Genomic DNA, 17,828 nt, shown 5'->3' on the forward strand with positions numbered 1-17,828 from the left:
AGGAAGAGTACTGTCTTGTCCTTACGATCCGAAGTTGGGATATGTTTTGTACAACAAATCCAGTATGCTTCAAACTACAAGTACTCAAGTGACGGGGTAAAAACACAAAATGTCAGTGGCCTTTGTGTGCAACATTCAATTATATGTTAAAGGTGTCAAATTCAGTAATCTTACATAAGCTAAGAGATACATGGTAGTATCAACTTCTGTTATGCCAACTTCATTCAAGACTCATTTTTGGCCTCATGTATGGAATCACATTTTCCTCACACTTCCACAGACTAGCCAATACCTACAAGTAATGACATCCCACCACCATTCATATGAATGACAGGTTGCTATTCTTAAAATAAAACATATCAAAATTTGTGTTAAAATATAAGACTCTTTCTCAGGTGCAGGTGTACAACTTTTCAGGAAGAGTGGCGAAACACCCTCAAAGTGAATAGGTCTGATTTAATAAGCATTCTGCCAGCTGGTGTTCACATACACCAGAAGGAAAAACTGCACCGAAGCTGCAGATCTTTCATTTGTTAAAAACGAGGCCCTGCATAAAAAAGAAGCCCTTTTCCCCTCAAATGAGCGCTTTGATCATCATGGTAAGTGTGTACCGGTAGCAGAAAAAGACATTTTGAAAATCCTTTGCATTTTTTGTTAGTTACATTTGTTTGTGTTTTGCCCAGCCCCTTCCCATTTTAAAGAACCTGACTGCCAAAAAGGGGCAGAAAGAATGCCTTGTTTTGAACTTACCGAGGTATCCACAGTTCATCCCGAGGGTTTCAAAATGTGTGCCCAATGGAATCCATGCTGTCTAGTCATTAGCAGTATACTCACTTAATCTGTACTTTGAAAAGAACAAATTTTTCTTTGGGCAACGGATTAATTTTACAAGTAGGGTAATCTAACCCTGACAGCCGTGAATGAATTCATATTCTCGTCCTCATTCCCTTACATATCCAAGATGCCTACTTGATCAATCAGCGTGAATTGGGTAAAGGAAACTTACATGTACCTAAATGCATACTGCAAAGCAACTACTTTAGCACAGTGATCACCTCGAGGTGCAGGTAATTAATTCAGGGGTTATTAACTCCCACCTATCTGCTTAAAACGAAGGTGCATGGCCCAGTGGTTAGGATCGTAACTCCTGGGAACAGGGCAAGGGGTTCGAATCCAGCAAGTGATTTTGCATTGTGACCTTGGGCAAGTCAATATGGGGGTTTCATAATAGTGCACCTCTGAGAGTTTGCAACACGTTGGCCAATCACAGTGCACGAAATTTGACCCCCAATGCGCATTTGGAAAGCGTCGACAAATTTCGCAAAGAGCACAATGTATGTACATGTATCAGTGAGAGCAGGGATTGTTGTGTTTCATTAGCCTTTTATGGTTGAAATGGCACGTAATCCTCCCCAAAGGACTGAGATGGTTTTAGGAAAGTTTAGGAGCCAGACAAGCAAGGGATAATAATGACAGAGCCTGGAGCATCAGCAATGTTGGAAGCGCACTTTATAAATATTCATTATTATTTTGAAAATCATTTAACAAAAAATGCAACTGCAGAAAACTTCCTGATTTATGCTTATCTTTTGCATAATTATTCCTTTCATCGATATACGTAAAACATAAATTAATTCACAATTTGTCCCAGGCTTCAGATCACATAGCAGTCCTAAAAACAGATTACAAAATATCTATCGAAATGTATGTATAAAGATAATCAAAATGCAGAAATTGATTGATACGCAAATCACTGACATACTTAATCAATCTGTGTAACAGGCATGACTACTAAGCTACATAATTAGGACATTAAACGAAGTGGTGACAATTAGACAATTTAAAAATTGAAATGGACTCCTACGTCATTATAAAAACCCACAATTACTTTCATAAATGACTTGTGCAGTTACCATTTTTGTTTACTATTATACAAATGCATTATAATTCATCAGTACACCTGCTGCATCAAGCACTTAGAAAAAATTGCTGATAAAACATGATCCCAAATATACACACAAAACCCTAAATTCTCTTGTAAGAAACCCTTCAGTTGGGAATGTAAATGTGGTAAAAATGCTTTCTAAATATACAGACATTCGTTTTGTTTTCCAACCCAGCCTATATAAAATATGTCCAAAAGGCATTATATGTTTAAAAGATAAAGTGAATACTTTATCATATCCAGTCATAAAATAGTTTAATAAAAATATACTTAATAAGAAAGTATTGATAGTGAACTTTGAGAATATAAATCATAAATAATTGACAATGATTGTACATTATGAAACAAATCAGTGGTTTTCAAAAATAGAAAAAATTGTACTTTTCGCTATTATTTTAGTTGTGAGTCAGTGTCAGCATTAAAGTTGACAAAATAGTGCTCAGATGTTTGTACACAATTCTCATGTTTAAATTTATAACTACAATTAGAATTGATTGTACAAAACCTTTTAATAAAATTACAACTGAATTGCCCGCATTATTTGATGAAACTTGTCTTGAGCCAGATACTTCCAAAGCCAGAGTAGGGATTTATGTTTCAACTTGTACGGACAGTCATATTACCATAGTAGCACATTTACAGATAAGTTTTATTTGCAATTTTCAAATATGCAGAATTCTGCAACTATGCAGAATGGAAAGCAACAATGCAATATCTCCCACTAATTTCCGTTGTATGATATCAGTTATTTGATTTACTGATTTTTTCAAGATGTAATGATTTACTGACTCAAATATGTCAATGTACTCCTCAACTGTTTTCCCATGAACAATTCAAGAAACTAATGTACCAGGTACATTGAGCGTAGCCCTTGCTAAGCGATATTATGCACACTACACATGAATGGACAATCAGCGCACATAAATGCTGCCTTCCCACTGCTATAGCACCTGCAGCCAATTTCACAAAACTTTATGCAATGGGGTAACATCACTTATGCCACATTTTATTGTGTACACGGAGCAAATAATTAAGAGTGATTTCACAGAACTTATGCACTGTGTCTTTTTGCAACTTATGCAACAAATTAAGGCGTGACTTACATAGCCATTTCATTTGGCATGAGTTGCACCAAACTGGAAAGAGATGAATTGACTAGCTCATCATATATGGCTAAGCATCGCCATTGCTGAACTTAACGAGGTTTACATGAGAAACGTACAACTTTGTTGAAGGTAATGAAAAACTTGTTTGGCTATGAGAGAACTGCGAGATTTTCTGTCCAGTTCCAACAGAAAAGATAGAAACTTTTTCAAAATAGAGAGCAGGGGTGATTCAATGACTGTTTGAAGACTGTTGTGATATTAAACATTGAATTTGCACCCGCTGTCACCAAAAGCTGGATATGCTGCTGCCCCCAGTGACGGAAATGGAAAATATTCATGCCAGTAAGGATGCCCCTCAAAAATCTTGTTTTTGCTGACTGGTTACATTTCGGGTAGTGATTTGGTATTCATATTCATTACAGAAGAGGTTTTTTTTTATACTCGTAACCTATTTGAACTTGTTAAATTGTGCTCATTCAAGGGTATCCAAATGTCAAAATACTCATTAATTGAACCTACTTCTGTGCATGATCTTATTTTCCCAAGAGTACTCATCTAAAACACTACACTGGTTTAGAGCTGGGAAAGCTAGCCATTTCCTCCCAAACTGTATGTAGTTTAAACAATTGAAAGAAAGTGTACTTAATTAGCTTATTGAATTAAACACAAGGCTTTGAAAGACACATTTCAAGATTCTAGGCTTATTCAGTCAGGACTTTAACTTTGAATTACCGTCTTTACTTCCTTTGGACTTTAATCTAAAAATTCTGATTGCTATGTTACCAACTCTGCCAATTTCTTTTAAGGATTATTAATGATCTATACGATTATGAGTCGATTGCAGTGTGACAATAGAAATTTGGGCAAAACGATGAATTTCTGATGATAGTGCAACTGTAAGAACAATACTTTCTTTGCCAAACATCTAAAGAACAATATTATTCAAATTAATCCTTTTTTTTATATAAATGTAGCCCTGCTGATAAGATATCTGACGTTTTGTGATTTTATCATGTAGTGGAGCTCTGATTAAATCTGAGGATTTGTTGTCCACATTGCATCCCAAAGTTGTGTCCACGTTTTGGAAAGCATCATCTCATCATTGATTTGTTCAACTGAGAATTCAGCCCAGGCTAGATCCATGTAGGAATTAACACCTACCAGCAATCACTGATCTCCTATTACAATGGAGGGTCAAATCCTTCATTGGCCATTCCAGGGGTAAAAATGACAGCTGGCATCTTAGCCCCTGGATCATTCTTCCGACCGTTGAGATCGGCCGTCTGATTCGCAAGTCGCCCACCAAAGGTTGTGCCATGCTCTTTGTGGACTTGGCTGGCCTCCAAACGGAACTTGCCGAGTGCTGGGCCCCAGACTTCCCGTGGATTAGACATAGCCTGCCAGCGCTTTTGTATGGGACAAAAGGATGGGAGGTTGAGAGGTTAAAATAATCAGAATGTATGACGTGCACTTGAAAGAACACATGCATGTACAGGTATGTGCTGCAGTAAGGTTAGACAGACTGAATGCTGATCAAAAATCATTCATACATTTGTAGCTCAACAGTTGGAGCATTCTGACTGGCCAAAAGCCTGTTGTATGGGTCATACAAACCATCATTTAAACACCACTGAGCATGGCCCTAAAATCAGGACAACAAAATCCCTGCTTCTGCTTGCTAGTATTTTTAATTTTAAAAAGCTTCAGCAGTCCCATTTCCAAGGTAGGTGAATTTTGTAGATTTTCATGCTAGACTTTGATCAGTGTAAATTTTCACACTGCATACTTAGAGTGATCCAAGAGTTGCAAAACAAGAACAAGCTTGATCAGGTGGGATTCAAGCCCATGATTTTCTGCTTACTAGTGCAAATGTCTTAACCAATCCACCACTGAGTTTACAGGAACTGAGTCGCCGCATTAAATGCCACAAATTATGAAATTACTGGTGCACACTCCATGTCCATTGCACACACATACACATGACAGTGTGTTGAAACACGGGGAATTGTCTCTAGTAAATTGTTCACACATGGAATCAATAACATGCACGTTATTTTCATAAAGGTCAATCCCGGGTTTAGGCAATGTAATCCAGAATGAATGAACATAGTTAAAAATAAAGAAAATCAAATCATAACAATATTGAACATCACAATAAACTTATATTCATAATTTGCTTGATATTGAAATAAAAAACAGAATTTTATACAAGATCATTAATGTCACACACAGACTTTTTGCAGTGCCATGCTAATTAAGGGACAAACTTACTGATAAAATGACACCACACAAAGTGCTCACTACATATACTTATAAACTTCTGATCAGCACATTTTACCATTTTACATTTATTTGATTTTCCCTTATTTCTATGTTTTTGTCTGGCGATATTCAGGCCATTAGGCAAACTACAAATAATTTCACAAGTGTGTGGGTCATGATTCCACCCATAATGTGTGTACATTATTTCACGGGCTGCAAGACTGCATTTATTTGTACGAGACAAGAAAAGGTCCATTTTGGATTGAAAAATTCACTCCCCTTTCAACCCTTCCCCCCACTCAAGTCAGCGACATTGAAGGACCAGCTTTTGTGCAATCATCAAATCTCTCTCACTCTTTGACCCGGAGTAGCACGTCTGCACATACCTCAGATAATGAGCCAGGCGTTCGAATGAATTCATAGTTGATAATGATGGGGATCCAGATCAGTGAGCTGAGAATCATCATCCAGCCAATGGCATGAGCCCAGGCCGGGTAGGGTCCATTGTATGATGGCTCGGACCAATTCATCCAGTTGAACATCAACACAAACTGACGGGTAAGAACAAACAGACAGGTCGAATGAGCCAACTTATGGCAAACTGCAAAGTTTTCTTGGTGAAAAGGTCCACTTGCCAACTTGCATATACTGCAGTCAAACTTCATAAATACTGATGAGCTAAGTCACTTGAATGAATGCATAATGCCTTTAACCACAACCTCATACTCATAGGGCACGCAGAGCAGCCGGGTTCAAGTTCAGTGCAGGTCTGCCTTCACAGACATCTTGGACTTTGTGTGTGAACAAAACAAATGGGAAATTAACACGTAAAAATGTTAGACGGAGCTAGTGAATCAAGGCATACCTGGAGGTTATACCCAACAGCATGGTTTTGTATATGTAGTGGCAGATAGTGTTTGCACCTTCTTCAATGGAAAGTGGTCAAGTTTATGCTGGCACAAATAGGTACAGTCTTATATACTCTGCAGATACAAGGCACAGTTGGACTTACACTGAGCAGAGCTGGTGTGATAGCACACCAGTTGAGAGGCCACCAGACGAAAGTTGGGAAGTCCACCCAGCTATCACCAATCATTGTGCGGATGTCATTCTTGAAGCGTTTGATGCCATACAGCCAGCTGATGGCAATGCACTCACAAAGACCATAGATAAGCAAGGAGAAACTGGCACCGTAGCTATCCATCAATTCTACCCAGTAAGGCCCAGCCTGAGAGAGTCAGAACAAGGAACGTTAATGTGGCCACAATGCCTCAATCAGTGCAACTCTGCAACTGAACCATGTGTTAAATGTTGCATTCTCCGAAAGACATTACCTGAAACCACACAGACCTGGTTTTATCTCAATAACCACTGATTGGTCTGGATTGGTACAAAGAATGCTGGCAGTGAGAGGACTATGTAGATGAAATCAAAAGCAAAAATAGTACAGCAAGGTATTTTTCCTAAAATTAAGAGAGTTTCTGCATATGAGAAATTCAAACTGTCAGGGAGAGGCATTAACACATCATCTGACAGCAAATGTTGCTGTTCACGGTAGATACCATGGATATCTTCTTACCTGACCATGCTTTCACTCTTTGTGAATCAATATGATTTAAATTCACCTTCAGTTATAGGAACAGTGTGTTAGAGCACTTTCAGATATGTGATTAAAATCCAGTTTGGCCAGGTTTGGTCATCACTGGTAATGGCCTGAGCCAAAGGCAAGGGATGTATGAACCCAGACCTATGGGCCACCAAGACAGTCCCATATTGGATTATTGGCTATTGGTTGGGTGATTGGGCTGAATTGTGAGCCAAAATTTGTTGCATATACTAGCTTGCATGCTTATATTGTCAAGACTGATCCAATTGACATGACTTTTTCAAAAGATGATGGCAGAGTCTAAACCATGATGTGAGTTGGGCTGTAATGACTTATGAAAAAGTTTCACAGGCTTTTTTAAGTTAGACTTTTTATGACTGTCCATTTGCCTATACACAGGCTGGTAAAACTATATGGCTGGCCACAAGTACAAAAAGCACCAGACTAATCCATTAAGTGTGTACAAATGGCATTCTGCTATTACATTACCTCATTATAAACACGCGGTACTACCATTAAATACTACGAAACTGTGACTCTCTTACACCCTAACAGTCCTCAATTCTTCACCTGTTGGAGGACTCAGGACTGTTAGGGATAAAAGTAATTAGCAAATGTACACATTGAGGTTAAACTTGACACCAAGCAAGGATGATAATTTTGCAAACTTTGACTGCCTAATGGTATATGAATGGAAGCAAGCAATGTAAGATGACTCTCTAAATGGGTTTCACGAACACTCAATACATGACTTGGAGCTATCATGATTTTGCAGTATTTATAAATTCACATTTAAAATAATGAATTTGTTTCTTTACTTTTCCTTTTCCCCTTTTTATCCCATTTTTATCCCATTTAGGTTCTATTTCTGGAGGAGGGGTCCAAGCTGCTGAGATGATACCGTTTTGTAAATTTTTTTCACGACACTTAAAAGAGAACTATCAATCTCAACCTGAATTGGTACACATACCCTTGTGATGCATGTGAATCCCAACAAGTAGCCTAAGCCACAAGCCGCTAGCATGACGAATGTCTTCTTCTTGCGGAGTTGGGGAAGTTCATCTACAATTGCTGTCACCACTGTCTCCATGATAGTAAACTAACATAGAAAGGTTCAAACAAGACAAGTAAGAATTTGTGTTGGCAAGTTTAGAATTTTTTCAGGATTTAAATGAAAATATTTTTACTGTGAACCACTTGCAGATGATATTACAGAACAGCATTCCTGCAATGAACAAAACAGGATCCACACAAAATGTTTGACATAGCGGTGATTTATGATCAGCATCTGTTCCTAGCTCCTGCTTGTTCAAACGTGTGGCAGCCTGCCTCATGAATGTTTCCAACACCAAAAAAGTTCATGCATCATTGCAGATAGTTCTCAGTGAAAGTCAAATCCTGAAATAAAATAAAATATCCCTGTCATAATGCTATTGCAAGAGTCCTAGTCTTACCTGACTGTCCAGACCCAGAGTCAGCAACATGACAAAAAAGAGGATGGCCCAGAGAGGGGAGACAGGTAGACGAGCTACTGCCTCAGGATAAGCTATGAAGGCCAAGCCAAAACCTGTTAAGTATAAACATGAAACCAAAAAGATTAAAATCCTTTGTTCGAAAAGTTTGAACAGAGTGGTGGGGAAAATGTGCCCCTGTAACATTTTTGCATGACCCCACAACTATGGAATAATTACAGATGTACACACAAAACACAGAGCTGTGGCATTGGAGAAAAAGACGATGTAATTAGAATAACACTGGGAACAATGTGAGTAAAATGCATTAAAAAATCTTTTAGGTGACACAACATTTTGTGTGTAGGTTTTACTGCTGCATAGCACTGGTACATGTACCTCTCCTCATAAAAATGTGTAGCATGTGTGCCCAATCAGTTTGGTTCCAGACAAAATCCCTTTTTAACTCATGCTATGTGTTTACGGCCAAAGAAATCTCAACTTTCCCTGGGAGTAAATCACTCGCGTTCCTGCAGAGTCTTCAATACACCAGGCCAACAGTTATTGCTATGACCATGTTGGGTGCAAATTGAGAAAAACAACGCAGCAGCTACCTTTACGTCCCCACAATTCAAGTGCCGCATTCCAAGATAATGAGTACTAGAAATGTTTGGCACACACCTTCATCGACTACATCACCAACTTCTCTGTTGAGCTCGTTGGCCATGAAGCCCATGATAGAGAAGATGACAAAGCCAGCAAAGATACTCGTGGCACAGTTTAGAGTAGCAACCAAGACGGAATCACTGCACAGAAATTCAAACAAAGCACTTCAAGTTAGGGTTTCACTTGCAAAGCAAGTTTATTTACCACCAAGAGCCTATGAGGGGGACGGTTGGTGGAACCAGTACCCATATGGCCTACTGCTCATAGACATCTTAATACCTTGACCACTGGCCCAAGGAGTTCAGTTGGAGCATCCATAAGCATAAGAACTTCATGAGTGAGTCCCCTGTTTCCTACAAAACATGCCATGCATGTATGACATCACATCTACCACAAACAGATATAGTCTTCTCGGCGTGAGTCATCTCAGTCTGAGTAGATATGCAGTTCTTTAGAAATCAAAATGGAAAACATGTTTCCTCAAGTGTGACAAAATGTGATAAAGAAGTCATTATTTTTCCATGTTATGGCATACATTTAATGTGAATGAACATTAAAAATGAGCTTTTAGAAAAACATTACAAAACTTTGTAAAATCACATAACAATCTTGTCCTGACATCCACTAGAGTAAAAAATCTCAGCCTGCAAACGCAAAGGTTTTTCTACTTCTGTCATTACAATCCTTACACCATGTACACACTCGTGAAAATGTTATTAGTAAAAACAGTCATCAGCAACTACATTTGAAAGAAAGGTAATTCTGCAGCAGTCTATGGAAAAACATACTCACAAATAACAATTATTGTGGAACTTGTTGTAGGAGGCGAGTGTGATAAGACCACCCCATGCTGCACTCAAAGAGTAGAAGATCTGAACTGCGGCATCCAGCCACACCTATTGATACAGAAATACTCTTGAGTACTTCATTTTGGCTATTTTCGTAAGTGGGAAAACCGTTGGGAATTACTGTGGTACACTTTTCACCAAGTTGAAAATGACAATACCAAGCACAGAAATAATTGTTTTCCTTGGATGAGAGAACCCTTTGTACGCTCATGAACATAATGAAAATTTCAGGGTGAGCAGATTACCACTGGGGACAAAAGCACTCCAGCACTCCAGTGATGAGCGATACAATATTTCTGGACACCAATTTGGCTCATTTTGAAAAAACGCCAGCAGTCCACTGTGCCAGTTTCGGGAATAAACGAAACTTATGTAACACCACACAATCTGGGCTCTTTTTACAAGGCGACAGGCGTGGCTGAACTACTCTGGCATCAATAGATGTTGTCTGTCAGATTAGAGTAGCCATCACAGACAGTCACTCGATGGGGTTTAGGCAATCAGGAAAAAAATTCTGAAATTTTGAAGATTTTTTTAAACCGAAGATATTGAAAATCGCCCAGTTTTAGAAACACCATTTTCAAAGGCATCCGGCAGCAAGTGGTCAATTTGGTTGTTTAAGTTGTAACTGTTCTATGCATGTCAATCCACTCTGCAAGCATTTTGTTCCTACCCAGTTATCCTTCTGTACTTTCAGTTCTTGGTTTGGCATTGCTTAGTCTTTGTATTTTATTGTGTGCCTCACAGAAAAGCATTCTGAATTTTTGATACTAGCGTAACTCACATAATAGCAGGTTACTTTTTGCACCTTTCAGTGACATATCTCAGTCAAGGGAAAGGAAGAATTTTAGTTTTCAAACAAGTGTTCAATTTCTTTATCAGTTACAGAACCACTGCTCATGTGAAGAAAACCCATGTGAAAGAAAAAGCTAGTACTCAATGAGAGGTTTTTAGTTTTGTACAATGCCAGGAACACTGGTTGTTTTACCTGTGGATTTGACAGCGTCTCCCACCTTGGGGTAATGAAAAACAGCACACCATCAAAATACCCTTCAAGCGTCACTCCACGTACCAGCAAGATGACCAGTACAACATATGGAAATGTTGCCGTAAAATATACCACCTACAAAGGGAGAAGGAATGAGCTACAAAAATTCATCTGAAAATTAACCCTCCTTTTGCTGTAACCATAAAAAAACAGTAAAAAATTCCTTCCACTTGATTTCCCCCAGTACACAGACACATATGGGAAATTTGACTGGTTTCGACTGATAGGACAACTGTGTCAAGAATGTGTCTTTGCATAGGATTAATACAGACATAATATAAGCCTAATATACAGTGTACTGTAATGCCTCATTCTGGGAGGCTGAACATGTAATTAAGTATATGTATATGATCATTTCACAGTTTAAATCAGCAGGTCTAGAAAGACGACTTGTCTGGCTAAAAGGAATATATTAATTACTATGTATGAATGTTCATAAAAGTTCATCCTCCTATAAGCACTTCATATCAGGCAAATCAGGCCCACCCAGATACTGCTTTGTGCATATCCCCTGAGTGTGGAATGTGTATGTAGCAACAAATACTGTGAGTACACTTCACAGCAATGAACAATGAAATGTTACATGTAAAAAGTGAATACATGAAATTTTTGTAATAAGTGGCGGTAGAACATTTTTGAAAAGTGCATGCAGTGTAGTAACCCGGAGTGATTGAGGGGTAAAGGGCTTCATGATTCCTATAGGATTATATATGGTAAGGGTTTCAAAAGTCAGCGGGTACATGTACATGTAGAAAATGCCCATTGGCCTTCTCCTGTTTCTAATTGCAACAAAACAACATTGACTCTATCTTATATTCTACATGTTGTGTTAAACTAGCTCATAAAAAACATAACAATTTAAAACAATTTTGGTTGCACTGCAATGCATTAATGTAAGCTTTTTCTAACTGCTGTCTGTCACAAACCCAAGTTCCTTCTGCTTGCATAGAGGCCACAATAACATAGGCCTACCTTGCCAGATGACTTAACACCCTTGAAGAGGCACAGGAAGATGATGATCCAAGCTAGGAGGAGACAGAGAGCCAGCTGCCACTGAATCTCACCAGGTTCACCAATGGAATCAGCCTCTTTCAACACTTGCAACCTGAAAGAAAGAAAAACCATACTGCAAATACACAAGTTTACAAAGAAAGACGACAAAGTCACATAAGAAATGGCATATTGATGTTCTGGCTATAATTAAGACTTACAACATTAAAAAAAGAATTACAAAGGCCTTTACCAAACAAACAATGGATTAAAATTTCTCTTTAAAAGTTTTAAGTCAAGCCAGATCAACATTTTTGGTTACTTAGGTTTAAACTTCCCATTTCTTTTCATCTGGAGCTTTCCAGGTGTTTCTTTTGCTTAAACTTAGAATACCAATGGAAAATAGTCTTAATGAATTTTGCAAATTATTATAATTAAATAAGGAATACACTCTGCATGGAGGTTGGCTGATCTGAGATGGATGCCTTTACGAAGGGCTCAATCCACAAAAATGACCCAGTTTATTCCTGGACTTGCTGAACAGAGAACTTAACTCATAAGTAATAATAAGTGCACATAATTCCATGTGCTGCAGGCTCTTTGTGCCAGTTGTATGGTATCATGCCTGCTACTTTAATTGGTAGTCGCACATGTACTTGCATGCTTTACATTATACAAGGCCTGTTAAGACAAGCTCATGAAAACCGTTAAGAAATTTAAAAGGAATCAAGCCAGTAACAGTTGTGGAGGGGATTCATTTCAACCATTCAATCCTTGACACAGAAATTGAAAAATGAATTTGTAAAAAAATTTAAAAACCCAACATGCAAAGAAATTTTTGGAAAGATGGAAAGAAGTACATGTATAATGTCAAAAAGGATATCTCACTTCCAATATTCCTCCGAAGCAGGTTTTCTAGATTTCAGGAACGGGTCTGTGTACAGTGACAAATTGTAGCCTCCATAGTTACGAGTGATGTTGTATGACTCTAGTTCATCTGTTGTTAAGCTACTTAGCTTGACACATCTGAAACAAATTATAGAGCAAAACATGCATCAATTACTAGGCTTCCAAGAGATTATTTTGTTTTGAAAACAATTCTACTTATGCTTTTATTTGACAAATTTCAAACATAATACAATTCATATATGTACATATATTCATTTCAAAGTCAGGCATGCAACTGGAAAATCTGATTAAAAAGTGAGCAGTCCCAGCAGCCATAGTCCAATCAAGAGCGGCTGTACATGTAACCGGACAAATAGCATTGAATGCATCAAGAAAGATAGATTAACACATTGTTTACTTACGTGTTGTTGAAAGTAACAATTCCTCTATTATTCAAACAGTCTCTGACAATATCAGAACAGAAGCGTGTATTCCATTCCCTGCCACAGCCAACCCAAGGTAGGACTGACGTAAAGGAGGCAAACATGTAGTACAGGGTGTACATGATGATCACATTGTAGTAGATGCCTACGTAAGCTGAAACAATCAGCATGCCATATCCAACGCCTGAAAACACACAAATTCTTAACTTCAATTTTTTTTGTGGAAAAGCTCAGGTTTGATCAATAAATGGTCTAAGGCTCACTGACAGAGACATGCAACGGGAAAGTCACAGACAGTTCAGGTTTCTACTGCATGTACAGCAAACAACAAAGCTTAAGCAGGTGCAATATTTTGTAACATGTTTTCAAAGTACTTGTATGCATTACAATATTAAATTTTGGCTTAAAAAAGTATATATCACTCTAACAGTTCAAAGCAGGTTATACAGCTTGATAACACTGTTTTTAAACAAACTTAACATATTGATGAGGCGGGGAAAAACTAAGAACTTATATGTAACATCTCTGATGGCATTTTGGGGAACATGTGTTGAAGGGACGTTATTGATTTGAAAGAAACAATTCCTCCTGCAAGTCTGCCCTTCTGTCATAGAAGCATGGCGGTCTGTGGCCCCAAGCAAAGTGCCCTCTACAGACAATTTCTGTTCATCAGATAAGGGTTAAAAACACAGTTTCTCCGATTTGGTTTTCAAACCAATGTAGAGTTAGAAGTGACTGGGTACCGTACTTCACTCTTGCTGTTTGTCATGTTTGACTCAACATCCACATGTACATGTACATGTATGTCCGTTAGTCAGGGCATCAGGGCCACCCACAATCCCCATACTTGTGGTTGGTCAGCTGGTACCACTGGGTACAAGAAAATGTAAGCCCCTCCCCACTTCAGCATTATGTTTCAAATTAACTGTGCACGCCTTTCTTTGTTACGGTATATGCTTCTTGTATTTGCCATAGCAACAAAAATCTCCTATACAGGTACAGAGCACTAACCAAACTCCAATGCATCACCACAGAAGCAACGGTGACACAACAAAGGCCAACAAGAACGTGACACACCTTGACACTAATAAAATACTTCAATAAAAAACTAAAAAGGCTTGGCAAACAAAGCAAACTCTTAGTGATGTACAAAACCAACAGAACCAAACTTTAACACCAAAAGTTATGAGAGCGGCCTAGCTGACATCAAACAAAGTTTTCTTTATATCCAACCCCCCTGCCTGAACTGGGTAATTTCTTTGGTCAGCACTACATAACACCTGCATGATCTCAATCATCTTAGCCCCACTGTTCAATATTAGCAGGGTAAATATTCAGGGTCATACAGCCCTCCTCCAAATACAACAAAGCTGAAAGCCTTCATTTATTAGTTTAGCAGCAGTACCCAGTGGGTTTATTATTGACAATTCAGTTGGTTGTGTAATAAATACAAATTGAGGTTACTTGTTTCTGAATTATTCAAGATTGCTAGGAACACATTTCATCTCATTTTCAAACTTTTTTGAGGAGAAAAAAGGAAATCAATATCACTTCCTGCTTTTTGTTACTTATTTTGATACTGGATAAGTGATATACAGGTACATGCACATTTTGGATATTTGGATAACATGGTTAACTTCTAAGAGGGCCACCTTATTGTGGTTTCAACCAGATCATTTCATAATACTTTTCAAGTAACTTGATTTTCAGGAAGTATTTATAGTCCTACATGCACAGTTATGAACACTATAGTTGATGCCTTTCTTTAAAGCTCCAGTTTTTGCACATTGTGTACAATTTCATACATGCACATGACATTCACTGGCAGGCCATATGCTCTATGCAGTGCCAACACTGTACATCAAGAATGCATAGCTTACACAGTATACAATACGAGAGCCCAGGTCGTGGTAATTTACAAACAAATTAAAATGAATGTACATGTAGGGTTTTTAGACTAGTAAGGCTGCTGTGTGCTTACTACCTGTATGCACTGGTCTGTATGTGTGTCCATGAAATGGACCATAAATACCGGTAGATGCATGTACCCGGTATATACCATTTATAGCGGAGTGGAGCTGCTAGTTGGATTGTATCTGTGAAAAAGGATCATTAGTGAGAACATTTACTCGATTTGTATTTGTACAGATAAAAAACGTACCCTAGGGAATTTTGCTACATGTACATGGTATTGTGCCTGTTTAGGACTTGGCGAAACAGCCAGTCTCAACTTGTCTATCACTGTCAATATCACCCTATGAAATTATAACTTTAGTGTGTACTGCTGCATGTTAAAATATTTCCAGTGATAAGAGCTAATTTCTGCACATGTGACATCAGTGTCATGTGGTCAAAAGGCACAGTTTGGTACCGGTACAGTCAACACTTCGCAGATGACCAATACAGAAAAGGCTATCAATCTCATCAAAATCTCCTGATCTCAGTTTAACTCCTTTGCAAAAACTGCATCAAGGCAAACATGAACCATGTGATGCATTACACAAATTGTTTTGTTCCTATTTATGATTGTTACATGTTACAAATGATGACAGAATCACTTTACATACACGTACATACACAGTACACATATACCGATAGTTGAAAAGTAATAGGCCTATATTATAATACATATACAGGTAGCTTAAACATGTACTACATGTAACTTAACCATAGTATCCTGAAAAATCCCTGAAACCTATCTTTCAAGAGAATTGTTTCAGACAGGGTTTTAAAAGAAATATACATGTATGCAACATGCAAATCATATGTAACATGATGGATCTTTAGTGCATACATGTACATGGAAGTTTTATAGTTGAGACTTGACACATAGTAAATACATGCACTGTCCGTGTTATTACCAATGTAAAAGACTACTAGATGTATGAGCACAAACACACAAATATAGTACATGTACAATTTTTATGACAATATTCAATCTAGCATTTGCTGAAGCATCAATGAGTTTATATGACACAATAAAAAAATGATGAGGTTTCATACCGGCATGTCCAGCGAGTACATGTACCAATATTTTGGCAACTGAATACAGTAATGACCAGCCAGACATTGTAAAAGTGTCAATCACCACTCACAACCAATGTGACGGACAAATTGTGCAATTTAGATATAGAAACACGTATATTGCTGCAATTCACAAGGTCAGTTTCAGGGAGTAAAGACACAAAAAAAGGCCAAGAGAGAGATTCCCACAGAGAGGACATCTTTTGGGGAAAACTTAACATCTGCATGTCAGTGTATCCCCTCAGCAGCAGACTTGGTAGAATTTCCATTTTGGTTGTGCACAATTTGAAATCAGAATTCTTTTGCGCACAAAGACAGCGAGTATAACATGTACTTTTCAGACCCTCTGCATGTTCATGCAGTATCTATTGGGGTATGTACATGTACATGCTAGCCATTGACTGCTGAGTTGTAAAGTGGCCTCTTGAATGCAATGGTGCTATTAAGTTAAATAAGGGTACACGGTTTGGGGAGGCCAAAAAAAGGCCATACAAGTACATGTACGTGCCCTTTTCAAAAATTTATGAGCCAGCTAGTATAAAAGGGTCCACTATAAGATTAACGACGCTGGGGCCAAAGTGTTACAGCATTATCTCTCCTTCCGTCAGCCATACCTTTTTATTTTCTAAAAGAAATTATACATGAGTGCACCTGTATTGACATACCTCTGAACATTGGAACTGCTCTCCAACAAGAGATGGGCCCTAAGCTGCAATACTGGCCAAAGCTGACCTCAAGGAAGAACAGAGGCAGGCCAGCAAAGGCCAACATGATGACATAGGGGATCAGGAAAGCACCTGATGGAAAAATTAAAGTCGGGAATACATTACTGTTGGTATTACTTCAGAGCGCGGGTAAAACAACATTGCTATTCACATATATGTATGTACATGTACAAATACTACAGTGGATTTTGGGCATAGTTTATGGAATAAACTATCAGAGGTGATAAAAAGTCATGCAAGTCCAAGTCAAGTAACAAGGCAATTTTTGCAAGTCTAAACCAAGTCACAAGTCATTTGCTCCATTTACATGCCAAGTCACAAGTCATTTGATCACAGGTCAAGTCAAGTCACAAGTCAATTTAGTCCAAGCACAAGCAAGTCATATAAATAATTCAATATGAGGCTCAAACGAAGCTGTTGATTGGCTCCCCCGGAAAGTCAGAGAAAAAGCACAATGAGAAACATAAGCACTACAGAACAAATGTTCCAGACTACAGTTAACAGCCAAGTGATTCGGACGTACAATGTAATGTAACTGTAATGGGTTCAGTTGAATAATGTGTGTAGTTTTCTGACTTGTGTTGGTAACAAGTCATAATATGCAAGTCCAAGTCAAGGCACAAGTCAAAAACTGATAAGGAAAAGTCAAGTCTCGAGTCACATAAATAGCGACTCGAGTCCGACTCAAGTCTAAGTCAAGTGACTCAAGTCTGCAACCCTGTAAACTGGACATCGGCATTAATATGGAGCTGGTCTAGTTTTGCACCTGAATTTTTTCTCTGAATAGAATACAAATTAGTTTTCAAGTTACTTATGCCACAGTAGA

At 38.2% G+C, this 17,828-nt stretch overlaps 1 protein-coding gene across 1 annotated transcript in view; it reads right to left on the reverse strand.

Moving 5' to 3' along the window:
- Window positions 1–1,494: 1,494 nt before the first annotated feature.
- LOC110983847 (sodium- and chloride-dependent glycine transporter 1-like) overlaps window positions 1,495–17,828 on the reverse strand; it is a 30,518-nt gene continuing 14,184 nt past the window's right edge. Inside the window, exons 3-14 of the mRNA XM_022243452.2 lie at window positions 16,943–17,074; window positions 13,233–13,437; window positions 12,811–12,948; window positions 11,905–12,037; window positions 10,873–11,007; window positions 9,829–9,932; window positions 9,052–9,176; window positions 8,374–8,486; window positions 7,890–8,018; window positions 6,326–6,541; window positions 5,700–5,864; window positions 1,495–4,457 (exon numbers count right to left, since the gene is read on the reverse strand). Of these exons, the coding sequence (XP_022099144.2) occupies window positions 4,233–4,457; window positions 5,700–5,864; window positions 6,326–6,541; window positions 7,890–8,018; window positions 8,374–8,486; window positions 9,052–9,176; window positions 9,829–9,932; window positions 10,873–11,007; window positions 11,905–12,037; window positions 12,811–12,948; window positions 13,233–13,437; window positions 16,943–17,074 (1,820 nt within the window). The 3' untranslated portion in view covers window positions 1,495–4,232. The remainder of the gene's footprint in view (window positions 4,458–5,699; window positions 5,865–6,325; window positions 6,542–7,889; window positions 8,019–8,373; window positions 8,487–9,051; window positions 9,177–9,828; window positions 9,933–10,872; window positions 11,008–11,904; window positions 12,038–12,810; window positions 12,949–13,232; window positions 13,438–16,942; window positions 17,075–17,828) is intronic.

This window comes from Acanthaster planci, linkage group LG11 (assembly GCF_054643075.1).
Source record: "Acanthaster planci isolate LZ-2023a linkage group LG11, COTS_SCS, whole genome shotgun sequence".
Taxonomy (NCBI): Eukaryota; Metazoa; Echinodermata; class Asteroidea; order Valvatida; family Acanthasteridae; genus Acanthaster; species Acanthaster planci.